General features: G+C 56.5%; 1 protein-coding gene across 4 annotated transcripts; it reads right to left on the minus strand.

Annotated features, from left to right (window-relative positions):
• Window positions 1–19,062, minus strand: LPIN3 (lipin 3). Of its 4 annotated transcripts, none has more exons than XM_063350266.1 (20): window positions 18,929–19,062; window positions 9,292–9,492; window positions 8,844–8,939; window positions 7,811–8,046; window positions 7,363–7,470; window positions 6,799–6,919; window positions 6,199–6,628; window positions 5,280–5,379; window positions 4,990–5,159; window positions 4,814–4,907; window positions 4,525–4,594; window positions 3,833–3,925; window positions 3,303–3,364; window positions 2,900–3,029; window positions 2,508–2,656; window positions 2,257–2,343; window positions 1,016–1,168; window positions 630–741; window positions 431–534; window positions 1–308 (listed from the first exon to the last, which is right to left on the minus strand). In XM_063350266.1, exons 2-20 carry the CDS (start codon window positions 9,481–9,483, stop codon window positions 164–166), a joined length of 2,652 nt encoding a protein of 883 aa, XP_063206336.1. In that variant the 5' UTR covers window positions 9,484–9,492; window positions 18,929–19,062; the 3' UTR covers window positions 1–163. The 4 variants fall into 4 exon arrangements, with proteins under 4 accessions (XP_063206336.1, XP_063206339.1, XP_063206337.1 ...); XM_063350269.1 differs by lacking the exon at window positions 18,929–19,062 and adding an exon at window positions 12,382–12,542; XM_063350267.1 differs by lacking the exon at window positions 18,929–19,062 and adding an exon at window positions 12,277–12,381 and having other exon boundaries at window positions 3,303–3,361.
• Between the last annotated feature and the right edge of the window lie 141 nt (window positions 19,063–19,203).

Below are 19,203 nucleotides of genomic sequence, written 5' to 3' on the forward strand. Positions count from 1 at the left end.
TTGGCCCCCTGAGAAGTGGTGTTTCTAGTGCAGAATGTGACCCGTATTAGAAGTGCAAAATGCCTGAGCAGCAAACAGGGAGGAGGAGATGCATCAGGAGCATCCAGTCCTGGCAGAGGTGGCCCAGGAGAGCCCTGGGTCAGGTCTCCACAAGGTAATGGTGTCAGGAGAAGACATTCAAGTCAACAACAGGCAGGGGAGATCTCCAGTAGGCAAAGTGGCTGTACTCGGGACATGCCAGAGCCATGCTCCCGCTCTGCCCCAAGGGAGGGAAGATCAGCTCCACCAGCTCTGACAGCCGCTCGTACCTATGGGAGAAGAAAGAAGTTGCATTGACTTTTTTTTTTTTTTGCTTTTCTACCCCATAAATGCTTCTCTGGGTTAAAGCCAGGTTAACCCAGAGGTGGCAAGGAACAGGCAGATCACTCACGTTGACTTGTGGTTCTTTGTGAGCTCCTGGATCAGCTCTCCCTTAGGGTTGACCGTGAATATGCGGCTCTCGGGCAGCCCCACTTGCTTATAGGCATAGACGTCCTAACCAAGGAAGGCCAGCAAGGTGTGAGAGCTGCAGGAAGGCATCACCACCACCCCAGCCTGAGCCCTCCCTCCTCCCCAGGAGGCCCGCTCACATTGGCTCTGTTCCCAAAGGCTGCGTAGAAGGGCAGCTTTGCGGCAAACAGTTTTTGGATGTCCATCAAGCAGGCGATCTTGAACACCTCTGGCTTCTTCTCAATCACCTCCCTGCAGCACAAGACACACGCACAGAGCAGAAGTCAGTGGCAGCAGCTGGCCAGGACTACCTTCAAAGCGATTTGAAGGGCAAAAGCGATTTTTGTGAATTGTCAGAGCTTCACCACGAAGTTCTCCTGCTGCCTCTCATGAAAAGCATCCTGCACCAAGGAGGCCAGAACCTGTTTAAGGCTGAGACATCCCTCAGCATCAAGCTGGGGAGGGGGGGTGCCGTCCCCAGGGACACAGGGGGTGCAGGGCTGGGGAGAAGGAGAGGACACACTACCTGTGGAAGGCAGAGAAGAGGCTGCTGGGGGCGAGCAGGATGGGGCCCTTGGGGAGGGCACAGCCTTGCTCGTTGACCCATTTGAGGTAGCCTTTGGTGATATGCGCCATGCCAATCGCTCTGGCTGAGCAGTAGAGGAACTTGTAGCCATTCCTAGAGCAAGCAGAGGGAACCCCTCTGAGCTGTGCCCTGGACAAGGTGTCCTCCCACTCCCACTCCGAGGAGGAGGAAAAAGGAGGCTGAATACTTGGCTGAAGTTCACACCTTCAGCAAGACAGCTTCATAACCAACGCGACCCACTTGCCCGGAGAAGACCCAGGCTAAAACACATCCCCATCCACCTCCCTGCTGGGGACCAGTGCTGGAGGGGGACCCCGTACCACCCTCCAGGCCCTTCCCAACATCCGCACACCCGTCCCAGCAAAGCACTCCTTGCTCCTGGGTACCCACGCACCCGATGGGATCCTCAGCCTTTGTCACACCCTTGCAGGCTGCGTGTGGCTGGCCACAGCCCCTGCAGACCCCCAGGCAGCCAGCAGGGCTGGGTGGCCAACTCGAGTGGGGGGGTCAGGTGCTTTTGCGGGGTCCGAGGCGGCAGGAGGCAGCCGAAGTGCCGCCGACGGCGGCCCCAGTCCCGCGGCCACCCGGGGAACGGGAGCCCCGTGTGCGTGTCGTCCCCCTCCCGCGGCCGGGACGAGCCATCCGCGGGCCCACAGTGCCTCTTAGTGGCCACAGGTGCCAGGGACGGAGCTGAAGGCCGGGCTCCGCCGGGTGCGGGGACAGCACGGCTCCGCGGGGCGCGTCGGCCCCCCGGGGGTACGGGGAGCGGTAGCCGGGCACCCAGAGAGGCAACCGGCACCGGTCCACGGGGCTGTGAGCGCGGGGTAGACCCCCGCCCCACTGCTGCACAGCCACCCAAAGGCATTCAGCTGTGCCCGCAGCCCCTCGAGTGTGATCTGGCGTGATCTCATCTGCTTCAGTGCTCAGATGCATCTCCCCAGCAAAGCCTCCACCAACATGCGCTCCTCTAAGGGAAGGCAACACAAGCATCTGCTCCCAGGGGAGGTCCCTGCTTTCACTGCACATCATCATCTAGACAGCACAGCAAGCATCAAACATCACTGATAGGAGAAAGTCAGGCTATTTTGGCCGGCATCAGTAAGGAGCCCTGACTCCAGCCTCTGCTCAGCCGCTCCATCATCCTCCCACCTCCCCTTGGCCTCGGCTGATCCGATACCTACATATGGATTTTGTGGAAGAGCTTAGCAATCCCGTGATGAGTCCAGTCTTTCCCCAGATGTGGCAAGATGTGCCCAAGAGCATCCGACCTAGAAGGAAAGGAGACCAGGTTAGGCTGATCCAGCCTGGTGGGTATCCAGAAGAAGATGTGGTTTGTAGTCCCTCCTGGCTGCTTACCCAAGCCTTGAAAGGACACTTTCCCCTAACAGAGTGGGGTGGAGCAGGAATGTGGGGTGGGAAAGAGTCCCCTTACTTGGTGATGGTGCCATCGATGTCTGAGATCACCACCTTGTCATCCCAATTCCACAGGTAGATGGTGGCCTCACAGCGGCACGTGCCCTGGTACTGAGTTGTCACGCTGAATGCCACCTCATTGGGGCCATCCTGCAGGTTCAGCCTTCCCTGTGACAGAGGGGGAACAAAAGTGGTACACCAACACCAATTCACACCAGTCCAAGGCTTGCCAAAGGCCAGACTGTCCTCTGGCCAGACCAGAGACCCCAAGCCTCTACAGGGTGGCCACCCAGGGCAAAAAATTTGATGCCCTACAAAAACCATGAGGTCAGGAGTGGAGAAATCCCTGTTTAAGGGTTGTCTTACCCCTACACACACAAGCAGGCAGTGAAGGAGGAGTAAAGCACATACGATTTGTTTGGAGGAGAGTCGCAGGGATTTCTTGTAGGTTGGCTGAGATTTCTGTGCAGGGGTATCCACTGCTAACACATCCCCAGGGGGCAGGGGCTCATCGTCACTGGATGACACCAACTCCTCCTGCCTACACAAGGGAGGGAAGAGCATGTTGGCTTTACTCCGCAGACCATGGCTTTACTTGTGAGTACCAGGTGATATCTGGAGGGGACCCAGGACAACCCACCCACCAGGAAACAGCCATGGAGGAGCTTGCCCAGACTGGGGTCAGCCAGAGCCTTAAACAGAGCTTTCTGCCCTCATACATTAGGTAGACTTGGGAATAAGCGGTCATTTGGGAGGAGAAGAGATTGAGAGCACACATAGACTCCTAAAGGCAACCTGGGAGGGAGGCACTCACCTCTGCTGAGCAGAGACATGCTGCAGCGTCCCCACGTTGGCTTTCCCTGGCCTCGACTGCTGCTGCAGGCAGAAAGTGGTGTCATTAGCACCTCAGCGCCAAGGGCAGGAGCTGCTTTGCTTTGCTGTCCCTTGGGAGCAGCGATACCAGAAAAGAGGTGGCAATGCATCCCCCTGCCTTCACAAGGATGTTGCCCCATGGAAGAGGCACCACAACCTGGTGCTGTGGTGGGGCAGGGAGATCGGCAAGCACATGTGGTGCCTGGGCTGTGGCATGAGGAGCAAAAGGTCCACTTTACTGCATTACCAGTTGTTGGTAATATTGCTTAATGGTGCTCAGACATTAACAGACCTGAGGGGACAGCAACAGCCTTCAGAAGCCAACTTGCCACCAAGTCCTTCTGGGCACTCTCCTACTCAGCCTCAGGCCATCCCCAGGACCCTGCTGCTGTCCTACCCCCACCCCTGCCAGCCACCGGAATGACTCCCGTGCCCTGGGGACGCTGTTGTCACAGCCGCCACTGCAAACACCTCCTCTGCTGGGAATTCTCTCCTCCTCCAGGAGAACCACCACCTGCTGCCTTTCTTGGGCATCTTCTCCTTCACCAGTCGGTTGATGGTGCTCTGTAAACATGGCAGAACGTGGGATGAAGTCAGTCCTCATCCCAGAGAGGCTCAGCTGCCTACAGGCTAAGGAGACCCTTGTCCAGGCAGGGTTTCCTCTGCAAAATTACGCACAAGATAACACGTGTGACACCTGCCACACCGTGAGCTGAGATAGTTTTGGGGTGAAGGGTAAAATGACTTATTCCCTTTGTGCAGCTTGAAAAAAAAAAAAACAAAAACAAATCAAAACTGGATACCTTATTCCATACAATCCCAACCCAGGTTTAGAGAGCCCTGGAGCAGGCTCATGCAATTCCAAATTCTCCAGACTGTCAGGGTCCCTGGCTGTGGCCAGCCTTGCACAGATACAACCATCAGAATAGGAGATTTTTGACAAGGAAATCTCTGGTCTCCAGGCATCAGTGGTACACAGGTACCTAAAGGCCACCCTGAGGTACCTTCTATGGGAAAGGACAGACCTCAGGGTTTGTGAGCTGGAGCAATGTTCAGGTGTGCCCCAAACTGCCAGCAGAGCCCCAGCTTGGCATCTTTCATCCCCACTGCACTCTTCGAGCCCTGCTGAGAGACACAGCCAGTAAACGTCTTGTGCCACTGACCTCAGGAATGTTCTTCTGGAAAGCCTGCAGGGACAGGATCATGGGAGCTGCCACTGCCCAGTTATAATACCTGGAAGAAGCAAGAGGGATGGAAACGTCACCACCCCTGGAGTGAGGACTGCCTCCAGATCACCATCCTGCAGCATGGCCAGGAAGTCCCCTCCCACAACTAATGCAACATAACCATTGTCTGGGTTGGAGTCACACTCCTACAGGAGTGTTTCCATAGGGACAAAGAGGCCACACTGATCGCCTTGGGATGAAACAGCAGGAAGAGCAGGCCACTCACTTCTTGTTGATCAGTATCACCAGGTTCGGGTCATCGATGAGTCCTGGATTCTCAGCAAACTGCTGGTAGGAGACCATGTGCTCCATGAACTTCTCTGGTGGGACAGAGGCTGTGTCATGCCATTGGTGTATATAATGGCTTACAGGACAGCAGATTCCCCCTCTTCTCCCACCTACCATAGGAGATCTGCCTGCTGCCCCCCAGGCCTCCGCACAGCGACAGGGCAATTGTAGGCATCAAGTCAGGCATGGACTCCGCAGGTCTGTCGGCAGGCAAGTCAGAGGGCAGCTGGACACACAGAGGATTGCTGGGGTCTGCCATAGGCTTTGAACTCAGCTCTGTGTCACTACCAGCAAGAGAAGAAACAGTGGCACCATCAGGCAATAGCTTTAGACATACCTCCACCCTTTGCTGTAAGGGAATTGCTCAAGAAGGTCTGAGCTTAGCCAGCTGGGGCAACCCATACCTCCTGGGGAAATAGAGAGCCACCTGCTTCTCATCCAGGTTGGAGAGGTCTTCCAGGTAAACATCACTGGGACCCAAGTGAGGACTTCTTTTGACAGATCCTCAATGCACAGACAGAAGGGAGAGAGCTTAGCTGAATCACCTTTCCAACCATCTCAACTGTTGAGAAAGCTAACAGCATTTCCTCTATCATATTCGTATCTCATATAAAGAGGGCGTCTCTTTTCCGACTTGAAAACCTGCCTTAAATCAACAGCAACAGAAGCACCTCAAGACACCTGCACTAGCATGAGACCACTTGCCAAGAGGACACAAAGGACAGGGGAAAGTCCTGCCAAGACAATCTGCAGGTGCCATTTGAAGTTAGCACCACACAAGGTAACAACCTCTTTGTACAACGAGAAATCCCAAGTGTCTCTTCTTTAGGGAGACAATTTTTTTCTGAATTCACACTGGCTGGAAGAATAAGGTTGGTTAGGACAGATAACAATATAGAAGTCCTTAAATACACAGAGCAAAGCATCCCTTGACAGAGCAATTTTCCACCTGACTTGGCATGCTCAGGATGAAGACACAAGCCAGGCCAGGTGCTGCCTTCAACTTAAGGCATGGTCTACACTGCTGAGAAATCTTCTAAGCACGCAAAAGCAGAGACATCCAAGGATGGACTTCTGGAAATGTAAGACAAGAAAGACTTCCGGAGGAGCTGCATGGTCATTGAAAGGAGAAAAACTGAGGAACGTGTCTTCAAAGCAGAGAAGCTGGTAGCACACGGAGAAGGCAAAGCAAACATGTCACATCTTGAACACCCAGGGCAGTCATGAGGGAGTTACACTAAATGAACAACCCAGCCCCACATCCAAGTCAGATGCATCTCTGGGCGCAAATACTGCTTCCAGCAGCACCAGTCACCCACTTACCTTGTCTCCTCTGGCTTTCCATCTGGGGCTCAGGGCCCTCTGAGCCCACCTGCATGAGGGCAGCAGCTCCCTCAAAGGCCTCCACATCTGGCTGAACCTCTGGCACAACACTCACACCTTCCTCCTGTTTCTCTTGTGGGGCTGAGGAGGCCTCCGACAAGCTCTCTGTCCCCACAGCACTGGGGATGTCCTTCAGCCTGAGGCGGCCATTCCCATCCCACATTGCGGGTGTTGGTTCAACAACAGACACAGTGGAGGAACAAAGCACACCCTGGTGTCCCGCTGGGCTTGGACTTCCTCCCAGACCTTCACAGGTGGCAACAAGATCGGTTGCCTCATCCACTGGGACTGGTGTCACAGAGACAGGAGCTGCTGCAGAAGCAAAGGTCTTTGTGGACTTGGCTGGTTCAACTCGTTCTGATTTATTCACCTCAAAGAAAGCAGAACAACAGGTTTGAGGATGGGAAGTTGCCCAAAGCATCAGGCAGAAGAGGACAACTCCTCTAAGGCTGCCTGGCCACAGCCTCCTCCACTTTCTGCAGGCCTTTCAGACACCCCCTTCCCACCAACTGCTAGAGAAGAGCAAGAGCAGGGACTCACCTGAGGGAGTCTTCCCCAGGTCCACTGCACATGGGATTCAGCCCCTAGAGCAAAACTCTCCTGTGGTCTGATCTCCAGCTCAGAGTCACTTTTGGGAGAAGATGGATGGCTCAGGGTGGGGCTACAAGAAGAGAAGGGAATGTTGGACCTCATCTACCCTACAGCCCCATGCTTTCCTATCACTGCAAGGACATTTAGGGCCAAGAACCCTGTAAGGCTGGTTTCCCATAGAGTCAGTTCTGCCCTATAAGATCACTTACAAATGAGCAAGACCTACGGGGAGCTGAGGCCCAGGGTAGCAAAGCGCTGTGCCACCAACTGTCCAGAAGCAGCTCAGCAGCAGAGGCGGGAGAGCCCAGTGCATGCAGGTTTCTTGCATCTGTGACCATGGCCAGAATTGTCCCTCATTGGCTCCAAGCTTTCCTCCAGCCACACCATATCAGGCCAGGAAAGCCCTCCTCTCCTGACACCCCAAAATCCTTTTTCCTTACCACCTTCCCAGCCACAAGGCACATCCCCTGCTCTCACCAAAGCCAAGCAGATCGCCTTGGCTCTGCTCATTACCTGTCCATGGAGGTCAGCTCTCCATCAGAATAAGGGTGTATCTCTGGGGATTGCAGTGACCTGGTTTCTTCTTCAGGGAGATCAGCAAAGGAGAAATACACTGAATCACTGCAAAAGAGGAAAGAGGTCTGTTACGTTACTCTCAGGCACCAGCCTCCTTGCCTGGAAAGCTGGCAATACCCAACCTTCACCATTCCCGCTGGCTTTCTACCCCGCAGGAGGCTGGGCTCCAACTCAAAACACTATCCGCACGTTTCAGTACTGTTGGGCATCACCAAGCGAACCTACAGGCTTTACCCACCACATCATGCAACCCACCTGGATGCGTTCCTGTTCAACCTGATCTAGGCGAACGTGTTTTGGCAGGGGGGTTGGACTAGACAATCTCCAAAGGTCCCTTCCAACCCCTACAATTCTGTGATCACCTGGCCCAGACCCAGCCACTCACTTCGGGGCTGGCAGCTTGCATGACTCCTCCATGGACATCTCGCTTTTGGTCTCCTTGCAGCCTTCTAACTCCGAGTCCAACACCTCCTTCTGCTTGGGCTTCCTTCTACGTCGCCTCCTCTTGCGCAGAGTCACTTCAGCTCCGGAGGTCTCCTGCCCATGAGAGGGCTGAGCGGCATCCTCCAGGCTCTCCTCCCTGGGGATGGGAGACGTGCAGAGGCGGGAGGGAATGCTGCCCTGCAAGAGGGATGGAAAAGCCCATCAGGTCCAGTATCCTCTTTTCCAGCCTGGCAACTCATGCCTCTCGTCTATGCAACATACGCCACTGTCACAACCAACACCACCAAGCCCTCTTCTTGGGGATGGTTTTGTGGCTAGACCCAAAAAGGAAAGGCTTTGTACATGCAATATGCAAGTAAAAAAATAAATAAAAACAACAGAAAAAACCCCAGGGTTATCCAGCCACTAGCTAAAGGCATCTTTAACACAGGCAAGGAGAGGCAGGCAGGAGATGGCACCACGAGACCAGAATGACAAAGGCTGCAAATGGGATTCTGCTCCAGAGCCGTCTCCTTGCTCTCAAACCCAGCCCAAGCTAGCAGCAACCACAAGTCAGCCTGGGAGAGAGCTGCTGAGATTTCTGAAAGCCACAACTAGTCTCATCCCGCTTCCCAGTAGAGCGGGCAGCCTGCCACAGCATCTGGCTTGCTCTCATCCCTGTCACAAGATCCCTCAAGAGGCCAAGTTCCAAGATATCTGCCTGGCTGGCCAGCAGCCATGCCCATTGATGGAGGACAGTTTGAGATGCAGATATTTTGTCTAATGCTCCCTCAGGGTGCTCCAGTGCCCAGATCCTCCACACGGGTTGCAAGGTCCTTCAAGTAGGAACCTTTCCAGACACATAGAACTTCACAGGGCATAACAGAGTCACCCTGGGGAAGAAGAGCAGTCCAAACCTGGTCCTTCCACCTCAAGCCTGGACTTCCAGGTGGTCACAGGAAGACACAGACCAGCAGCACCTCTTCATGACCAACCTCATTTTCCTCCGACTCCTGAACGAAGAAGGCCTCTCCATTGTCGCCCAGCTTCATGTGCAGGTCCACAGGCTCCCCATTAATTTCAATGTCAACCTGTCAAGAGGCAGAAGAAGCCAGTCCATCTGAACCCACCCACCTATCAGTGTACAGGAAAGCACTTCCCCAGGGAAGGGACAAATTGGGATTGCTCACAGGGCTGACAAACACCCAGCGTTTGAGGCAAGGGACTTCCCAATTACTTCCCAATTTTCCTGGGAAGCACAGTCCTCCCTGGAAGAGGAAGGGTTCCATTTGGGGGCATCCCCTCCAAAAATTGGCAGGCATCCCTTTCAGCGGGGCTCCCATTCTCTTCAAACAAAGTTCTCGCATAACCTGTAGGTTATGGAAGATCCTAGGTCTGGAGACCCCAGAGAGGAAGCATAGTCCCAGGGCAGGCACCACTTACCACCTTCTCCTTGGAGCGCAGCACCCCCAGCTTTCCAAAGCGCACGTGAAATGGGGAGCACTGGAAGGAATTATCGGGCTGCCTCACCACAACCACATCGATGCAGCCCGTCAGGGTGGCAGGGTTCAGACCCCGGTACAGCTCCTTCACCGTGACAAAGACGGTCTCAGCCAGCTGCCCCACGTAGTTCATTGTTTGAGACTGCAAGTGAGAGACAGGAATAGGCTCAGGTGGGGAAAAAGGGCTCCAGCAGCTAAATGCAATGTGACCTTACTCCAGGAGAGTAATTTCACAGCTGCAAACTGTGAAATGACCTGTCCCCCTCATTACGGGGACAGGTCAGCCTCTAGGGAAACTGAGGCAAACACATGAAGGGCCTTGATGGACATCAGCCAGGGCATCTGCAAGCACCAGCAGACAGGACAGAAGCCAGAACGCTAGTTGTTGTGTCCAGCTTCGAGGAGGCACCCTTGCCATTGGGGTGCACCATCACACTTGCCTCATGGGAGGGCAGATACTACCTCAACAGCAACATTTTGCAATCAAGCTGTCAACATCCCGTTCAAACAAGAATCTGCTTGGCAGGAGACCTCCTGCCCTGTGCTGTCCTCAAAAAAAACCAACCTCACTACTCAGGGCAGAACTCTGAGGAGCTGCTGCATACACCACATGCTCACTTTGAACAAAGCCCAAACCTAATATTTCCCACTCGGAGGGGAAGGCATCCCACCTTGGCATTGCTGAATCGGCCATACACGGCCCTTGTTAAAGCCAGAACTCCCTGGTCTCCATGCTTTGGCCCCTGCCACCATCATCCACCTTCCCAGGGAATGCCAGCGAAGGGGCCATGCCGCCCGGTGGACACCTGCACAGCTCTGCCATGCCATTTTCACAAGGCACTGCCGCACTCCGAGGTTGCACAGCTCCTGGTTTTCATTAGCAAGAACAGGCGGAAGGAAATCCTCGCCTGCTTCCTGCTCATCCCCTCCCTCGCTCGCTCGCTCACGGCCTCCAGCTGCTCGCTCCCCGACTGGAGACAATTCCCCTCCACCGTGCTGGAGGAGAGGCATGGCTACAAAGACAGAGATTGGCATGGTCCACGCTGGAGCTCACAGCGCAGCCATGCCTCCAGCCACACACTCCAAACGGCTCTCTTGTGCAGCCCCCCCTTCCTGCAGGCCACCACCGGCAGCAGCCTCCTGGTCAACACATTGAAGTCCCTGGAGCATTTTCTTGTAGATCTATATCGGGGTGCTGCATGTTGGTCCCAGCCCCAGGGCGAGAGGACCCCCTTGCTCCGTTTGCTCAGCACTTGGCATCAGCAGGACAAGCAGCATCAGCAGGATGATGGTCATCGTGTCAGCACATCACAGCAGAGGCTGAGCCCAGCTTCCCAAGCTGCCAGCTCTGCACCCCACCTTGTCCCCAAGGAGAGTATGAGGGCACAGGACGACCACTTCAGAAGGACCATGGATGAACTAAAGGAAACCTCTCGTGCTGGCGTCCCGATCAGCCGATGGCATGGCGTCCCTGGAGGCTCTCAGCACAGCCCCTGGTGCACACCCAACCCAGGGGGCGGCCAGGGAGAGTTGGTGCCTTACCCAAAGGGACGAGGGCAAGCAGGTGCCACCCAATAAGCCCTCTGCCCCAGCAGGCACTCGGTCTCTCTGATCCGTTTGGCACAAGATCAGCCCCGTCCTGTTCCCAGACATCCCTCCGGGAAGGTGGGCTGCGTAGGGAGACGCGGTCCCCACTCCATGTCCCGTCCCCCTCACCTCTCCCTGACAGACTGGAATAAGCCCAAAGCCCAGATCCCCCCCGGGGGAGGGGGATGGCGGGGAAGCACTAGCCAGCTCCCGAAGTTTCAGTGCCTCCATCAGCTCTGCTGTGAGCGGGGCTGGTGTCATGGGGCCACCCGCTATCCTGCTGAGCCCAGCTTTCCTGGGCATCGCTGCCGGTGCGGGCAGCCCTCCAGCTGCCTTCTGCGCTGCGGGGCTTGGCAGCAAACGGGAGAGAGCTCCACGCTGCAGAGGGAGAGGGGTTTCAGAGAGAAGGAACAATCCGGCTGGCCCCAATGCTCCTGGCTGGGATATACATTGAGACAGACCTGCAAAGCTCATAGGCAAAATCCCAGGCAGATAAACCTGTGCATCCCATGGGGTCTGGGGCGGGGGCTTGGAAAGAGCCCCCAGGAACAGCCCCATGCTGAGCAGAGCCTTCACACTGATCACAGGGTGCAAGGGCTTAACACAGCCCTGCAGCCACCCAGCGAAACATGCTGCTGAGAGCCTCATGCCAGGGTGATGTCCCCTCTGCAGAGCCAGTGTCCCCTGGGGGACTTCATGCACCGCTGCCCCCTCCCCAGGCATCTATCTGCCTATGGGCTGCAGGGGACCCGCTCAGCCCCAGAGCTCAGAGCAGCAGGAAAAGGACGGATCTGGTACAGTTTCAGTGAGTTTAACTCCCTGTGGGCTTCACCCAGTAAAGCTGGAGACAGGCAAGGAAGAGAGGAAAAGGGCTGGGACTTGTAGCAGCTCTCAGCCCCACCATGGATGGAGCAGGTCCATTAGGAAGACAAAGAATAACTTACACTCTGGAGATAGATTGATAGGCAGGCAGAACAAGAGGAAGTGTTTTCAAGCCACCCCAAGGACACCAGGCCACCTTCAATAAATAAACCCTACAGAGGAATGGGGCACCCCCACCCCTCAGCCCCAGAAATAGCAGGACCACAGCCCTTTGCCATACAGCTCTTGCGGATGGCAAGTGGGGCAATGCTCCCCCAGGGAGGCAACACAGCTCACATCCATCTCTCCAGCTAAAAAGCCTCACAAAATAAAGCAGATATTTTGCTAACACCAGCCTGCTCCACTCTTAAGTGGCAGCAAGCTGGGCCACCCCACAAGCAGCACACCCTTCCCACCCTGCGCATCCATGTTCCCCATCCATCCCATGCTGCAACCTGTCCAGGACCTTCCCCATTACCTGAGCAGCTGCTGGACCTCAGGACCTCCTCAACTCTGGGGCAACCAGCCCAGAAATCCCAGGAGCTCCTGGAGCTGCTCTCTACCAGCAGCAATGCTCACTCACCTTCAGCTCCTCCTCTCCCTGCTGCTTCCTTCCTCTCACCTGAGCAAGGGGAGGGCCTCGTCTCCCAAACAGCACCCACACCTCTCCTGATGAGCCTATGAGGGCTCCTGGGAGGCTGGAGGGCGGATCTGGGGAGGCTGCTGACACCTGCAGAGAGCAGCTGTGTCCTATTGCCACCAGCTCCCATGTCTCATTGCAATCATCTCGTTTGCTCCAGCAGCTCCAGGCAGAGCTGCAAACTGCCTGGCACTGATGGAGACCATTCCTCCCTCCTTCTCCAACCCACCAAAGCCACCGCAGCCCAACCCACTAGGCTGGAATTTCCAAAGATAGTCCTTCTTTCATTTTCCAGACCAGATCTCCCAGTGTTTAACCCCTCAGGACCCCAGGGGAGGCTGAGCCCTCTGGAAAAGGTGCTGGCAGAGGCTGAGCACGCAGCTCTGGCAAAGATCTGCCCTTTAAAACCTGCCTTGCAATGGCTGGAGAGCATCCTCACCCAGCCACAGCCAGGCTGAGGACAGTCCGGAGTGGGAAGTATCTTGCTGGGGAGCCTGTGCCAGATGCTAATTTCTCCCTCAGCCATAGGGCTAGAGGGATTGCTATAGGGTCGTATGGACTAGGACCACGAAGGGTGGGTAGGGTGATGATTGCTGTGTTGCTCACTTAATTACTCCTGGACATAAGATTGGGTGCACCTTGGCCAGGTTGGGACCAGGAGGAATGTGGAAGGTGCTGGTGTGTGGTGCTTGTAGGGAGGAACGAGGCTTCACTAGAACCCAAGCTTTTGGGGGATTTCAAGGGATAATTTTAGCTGCTCCTCAATAACTGCAAATTTTGGAAGGGTGAATTTGGGTGAGTTTATTTCATTGTGTAATGTGGGACTGGGACACTGGGAGCTCTTGCATGAGCCAGCCCATGTCCCTGGACAACCAGGGGAGGGCAGCATTTTCTACCGGGGCAGCACCAGCTGGGACACAGCTAATGTCACCCACCCTCCTGCGCAATCCTCCAAGGCTGCTGCTGTGCCGTACGCAGCAAGGAAGCCTGTCCTGCCCGCTGCACCCACCCTCGGTGCGCCGGGGTGCAGCCCTGGGGGCTCCGCGGAACTGTCACCCCAGGGTTATGGCTTTCCCTCCCCTTCTCCCAGCCTCCAGCCCTCCCCCTGCACCGCAAAGTCCCAGGTTGCGCATACCCTGCATCTCGACAGCCCTCACCTGCAGCCCCTTATCACCTCTCCGCCTCCATCACTGTGGCTTTCTGCCTTTTGGGGTTTTTAATTTGGGTTGTTGGGGTTTTTTTTATTATTTTTTTTCCCTTCTCCCCTGGCCTTAGGAGAGCTTTAGGACCCAAAGAAACACCCAGCATCATTTTACAGAGGCACCACCAGAGCCCACAGTGAAGTCTTAACAAGACATAAAGGGAGGGAGTGGGTGGCCAAGCTCCGGGGGCTCCTCTGCCCTGCGCTATCTCCAGTGGGATGAGAAAAGAGAGCACGAGTTGAAAGCAGAGCACAAAAAAAAAAAGGAAAGGCTTTAAGAAAACTGAAGCTCTTTAGACCTCAATGGGCCTGACAGCTGCGGGGAAGCAAGGCAGGAATAGCCAGGCGGACTCGGGTGAGAAACTGAGGCGGTGGGGTTTTTTTGTGTCCCCTAAAATGTGCATTGGCTCCCACCAGACTGAGTCCCCAAGGGCAGGGATGTGGCTGGGGTGGGCTCTGCGCTGTGACTGCCTGACCCGCTGTACATATGATTCCCAGCACCCTCTGTGCTGAGGTTTGGAGTGATGGACATGGAGCGGCTGCGACTCCCGGTCTGCACAAGGGATGGTGGCACTCTGGGGACAAAGGCTTTTCTGCTGGTTTGCGCACAGGGCTCTCCCACCCATCACTCGTGGCGCTGACGTTGCTCCATGAGAGCAGGGAAGCGCCCAAGCTGGAGGGTGGCTGCTTAGGACCACTTTATTTCCCAACAAGGGTCCAAACCACCCAGGTTGGTCACAGGTGATGGGTTGATCTGCAGAAATGACACAGCTCATTTCCAGGCAAGCCCCGCTACCTCCCTGTGCCTCAGTTTCCTCAGCTGTGCCATACTGGTAAGTGGGAGGCACAGAGATCCTTCCGGTGCTCATACAGCACCAACCACAGCCTGGACACGAGGTCCCAAACCCAATATGGGAACTTTCCTACAGGCTGTGACAAATCAGCTAAGGAAGGCAGACTGTTTTCCAGCAGCTTAATATTTTTGAGAGCTCTACCCCTCGGTGAAGTTGGACTGAAAGCAGCTATTGTGGGTGGCCAGGCACGGCTGTTGTCTCCGAGGAGGGTGTGCTGGCACCGGGTAGTACCAGCTTGCTGACCCCAGCAGGGCTCGTGGGGAGCCCGGGGTGGGCATGTGCCACCAAACCCCACAGCCACGTCACCGCGCGCTCATGCCCAGCGTGGAAGGAGCCTGCCGTAACCTCAGTCTAGACACTTTGGGATGCGACATCTCAGGTGCTTTGTCCGTGTCCCTGCCTCTTAGGCTGGTGCTCGGTGATGCCAGCCAGGGCAACCTGCAAACCCTGGGGCTGTAACACGATAGCAAGGACAAATCTGGGCTGCAGATGCCAGGTACCTGGTAAAAAATGCCACAGAGGACTTTCCAGCAGAGGACACCATTTCTTCCTTGGCCAGCTGAATTCATCCTCATGTGGGCACAGAGAAGGAAGGCAAAGCCAGCACAAGCAGCTCAGCCTTGCTGTGGCTCCCAATTGCCCACCCTCTGGGCACAGGGGCGAGCGCTTGGCACTCACCTGCAAGGCTCCTCGCTCCGCTGGTTTTCCCCGCCGGCCCTCACGCCCAGCTGCTGACACACCGGGCTGTGCTCGTCCCCCAGCTCATCCCCAGCTGTGCCACAGTGGCACTAGGTGGTGGCCGTACCTCCCTCTTTGCCACCCTGCACTCCAGCCCCGGGGCATTTTACTTACCTCTTCTTTCTCCTCCAAAAAGCTGAAAGCACTTTTAATGGCCACAGTGATTTTTTGCAAAGCCATACAATTATTTTTGGTTTCTGGCAGCTGCTTTTCATACCCCCCTCTCACTCCCCTTTCCTCCATCACTCCCTGGGCTTGTAACCCTGAGCACCCCAATTTCTCTCTGCATCCTCCCCCTCAGGAGCTGCTCCAACAGGGAGAGGTTTTTTCCCCCCTTTTGGGAACTCCACAACCCGCAGATGTCTGCAATGAGCTTTTGCAAAACAAGAACGGGGTTTTTTATTAGTCAGCCGAGATGCAGTATTTTCAGCTCCTTGCATTCCAAAAAGCTCACACCCGCGTCCATCTCGGCGGCTTTCGTCCTGCACCCCTGTCACCCCCCACCCACCTCAGACCGCAGCCTTCACCCCGCACAGGGTAGGGGCACGGCCAGCCGCGCTCTGGCCCCCTCACGCTGCCTCGCAGGCTGTGCCGTGCCTCCGCTGGCTGGCAGCCCTGCGACCCACGATCCGAGCATTTCTAGCACCTCTCCAGAAAAACTCCATCCATCCACCCATCCATCCGCTTGGCAGTTGGGAGCACCCCAGGCACTCGCTGCCTGGGAGACTCCTAAATTTTCCTCTGTCCCAGAAAAACAAGTCGTGTCTTCAGTCGCAGGGTGGGAGAGGGGACGAGCCGTGTCAAAGACGGTCTTGTTTTTCCCCCTCTTTGTATTTCGACAGCTGCTGCAGACGAGCCAGGCCACAGCCAATTCTTCGGCTGCCTCCAAGGTGGGGGCTGATGGAGATTTTGCCTCCTCCCTTGGTCATCACGTTATTTCTCTGGGATTTTCCCAGCTGCTTAAGCTCATCTTTGAACAGCCTGGCAGCCCCTCGGGACACTTCTCCTTGGACACCACCCCCCCACCCCCCTTGCCGCCTGCTTCTTCATGGGCCCGGGGTGAAACATCTGGAGGGAGGATGGATGATCCAGCTGTAAGAGAGAGCTGGGAAGCCAGCCAACCCGCCTGCCTCCATGCTGGCTGAGACCTGACACAGCTCAGCTCACAAGAGACACTGCAGAGGAGCAAGAAGCTCTCCCAGACAGGAGGGGAACTGAGTTGCCTGAAAGGGTCCCGCTCTTCTGGGCAGACAAGCGAAGCTGGGGCTGGGACCAGAGCAACCCTTCCAGCTGCGGGGCTCAGCTAGTAGCCGGGGACACCAGTACCGTTTGATGGCTGGAAGCCCACCTTGCCAAGCCAGTTACTGCAGCATCCAAATCCTCTTCCCACCCCTGAGCCAGGGAGCTGCCTTCTCCTGCTCCCTTCCCCACACTGGAAGGATGCTCTGGGATCTCACTGCTCTGGGGCACAATCTCCTGATGGCCACTAGCCTGGGCCATTTTCTCCCTGGGCCTGCCCTGTCCTTTAACCTCACCAGTGTCCCCCTTAAAATGGCATTTCCTGAGATGCCAGTAAAATCCAAGGCCGTGATACAAAAAGCAAAGATGCCTTTTCCTGAATGCCGTGCACCCCCTGCAGCCACCGAGCAGGACGCTGCAAGCACCAAATGCCGGGTGAGAGACGGCCATTGGGTTTATGGGACTGGGCGACCCAGACATGGGGCTGACAGCTGTCAATCACCCCCGCTGGTCCAAGGTCCCTGTGCCAGGCAGCTCCCTGGAGCATCTCCCTGCTGCTGGAGGGGCTGTCATCCCTGACATCCCTCTGCTGTCACCCTCCAGGGAATCCCCACCAGAGGCTGGGATGTGAAAGGGCTTCCCTGTTATCACGGGCCCTTCTCCCAGCAGAGAGAAGCAGCTTTTCAAGAGCAGGGGGAGTGCAGGGAAAGCTGGCCGGGCAGGGGCTGCCATTCCCTCCCCCGGATCATCAAAGAGCTCCATAGGCTTGTGAAAGGGGTGATTCAGCAAAACAGGAGGAGAGGAGACGCAGAAGCACCAAGTCAGCACAGCTGGACGGGGCGAAATTCCCATCCTGTGGAAGCCACAGGGAGCAAGGCTCAGGTGTCCTGCTCCCTCGGCGATGGGGGGCAAATCCTGGAGGTCCAGCTGCTCTGAGCGCTGGTCCTAGAGCCAGGAATACAACAGAAAAACACTGGTGTTGGGGCTTTTTTTTTTTCATTCCCAGAAAGATCAGGTCGGACTGGCCTGGCATGTGATGGAGTGGGTGGGAAAGCCATTTTGCCTGAAGAGGAGGAAATGCCATCGTGTCGCCAATCACAAGCATTGAAAAAGCTGAATTACAGCTGCAGGACTGGTCGAAAACCGTCCATTCTGGTTTATAACCACGCTCCGTTGATTTGGCTCCTAGTTTCTGACCTGTTAAAAGTTCACATTTCTTCCGTAAACACCAGAAAAAACAAAAAGCTACAATTCCCACGCAGTCATGTGGCTCCAAGAGCCAGAGCTCACAGAGAAATCCAGCCACACTCCGAAAACCGGGAGAGCTGACAGCCCCAACCACTAAATAGTCCTGAAAAATGAAGTCTCTGAACTTGCGATACACTGAAAGCCCTTAGTTTTTTTGTTCCAGCTGCCGATAATCCAGACCTGCGCTCTAAAGCCAACAGCTTTAGAGATAAGCGACATCATATTTACATCAGCGTTAACTGTGAGCGGAGTTTGACCATTAGCTCCAAATCCAGGAAAAGCGGAATGACGCGCGCGTTTAGGCAGCTGGAAAATCTTTTATCTTTTGTCCAAAGCTGGTGTCTTATTTCAAGACAGACAATGTTTCCAAGCCACACTTTTTAAAAAAAAAAATATATAAAAAAGTAGTTGGTGCTGTGTCCGATCCCCGACCTGCTCACGGCATGCTCTTATTAAATGTTGCCAAAGTGGCTTGGTCACCCCAAGAGCATCTCTCCAGCCTGGGGAGGGGTGTCCAGAGCCCCTCACCCTGCAGCTAGACACCCCCCCCCCAAAGCCCCCAGCAGCCTCCGTCCTGCACCGGGGCGGGGGGCAAAGGCCGGGAGTGGGAAGGGACAGGGATGCCCATGGCCGGGTGGGATTTTCATGGTATCACCGATGGTGCTCACGGACAGACCGTGCCTGTGTCCGACCCGTCGCCCTTCTCACAGCCCCCAGCGTGCCAACAGCGGGCCACACGGCCACCCCGTCCCCCCGCCCCCCCGAAGAGCCGGTTCAGCTCCCTAAGCCGGCTTTGGATGGGGCTGGGGCACGGAAAGGCTGCGGCGGGAGAGGAGAGGCGGCTGGGGAGCGGGGCCCCGGCACGCATCGGGCGCCCAGCACCGCTCCGGGTGCCGGGACGCCCTGTCCGGGCCGTGCCTTTGCCACGAAAGGATGGAGCGGGTGATGCCCGAGGTCCCTTCCAACATGGTGTTCCGTGATTCACCCGCGGCCCCCGGTGCCCACTGCACGCCCCCGCCATCCTCCCGCACCCCTGGCTGCGCACTCCTTCTCGCCCCCCCCCCCGCGGACACCCCGGGAGACGCACCCCACCGACACGCCCGCGCCCGGTACACGCACCGCCCGGCCTCCCGGGCCGTGCACCCGGTGCAGGCACCCCCCGCGTGCACCCGGTGCAGGCGTTCACCACCCCACACCCCGACGCACGGACCCGGTGCAGGTGATGCTGTCCCCCCGGGGCACGGACCCGGTGTTGGAGCTCACCGCCCCCCCCGGTGCACGGATCCGCTGCACACGCTCACCGGCCCCCGCCCCGGTGCACGCGCAGCCGTCGCACGGACCCGGTGCAGACGCTGCCGCCGCCCCCCCCCCCCCCCCCCCCCGGTGCACGCGCAGCCGGTACCGCCACCCGCTGCCCCGCGCGCACCGCCCCGCCGGCGGCTGAGCCACGCGCAAGCGCGATGGCCGCCCCGGTCCGGTGACGTC

Source organism: Chroicocephalus ridibundus, chromosome 12, assembly GCF_963924245.1.
Source record: "Chroicocephalus ridibundus chromosome 12, bChrRid1.1, whole genome shotgun sequence".
Lineage (NCBI taxonomy): Eukaryota > Metazoa > Chordata > Aves > Charadriiformes > Laridae > Chroicocephalus > Chroicocephalus ridibundus.

What these genes read in the sequence shown, in the direction of transcription:
- LPIN3 (XM_063350266.1), bottom strand. Translation starts at nt 9,483, where the DNA reads ATGAACTACGTGGGGCAGCTGGCTGAGACCGTCTTTGTCACGGTGAAG. An exon ending in CAGCAGGCAGATCTCCTATG is followed by an intron (nt 4,908 to 4,989) that starts GTAGGTGGGAGA and finishes CTGTCCCACCAG; the next exon opens with AGAAGTTCATGGAGCACATG. An exon ending in GACTCTCCTCCAAACAAATC is followed by an intron (nt 2,657 to 2,899) that starts GTATGTGCTTTA and finishes CCTCTGTCACAG; the next exon opens with GGAAGGCTGAACCTGCAGGA.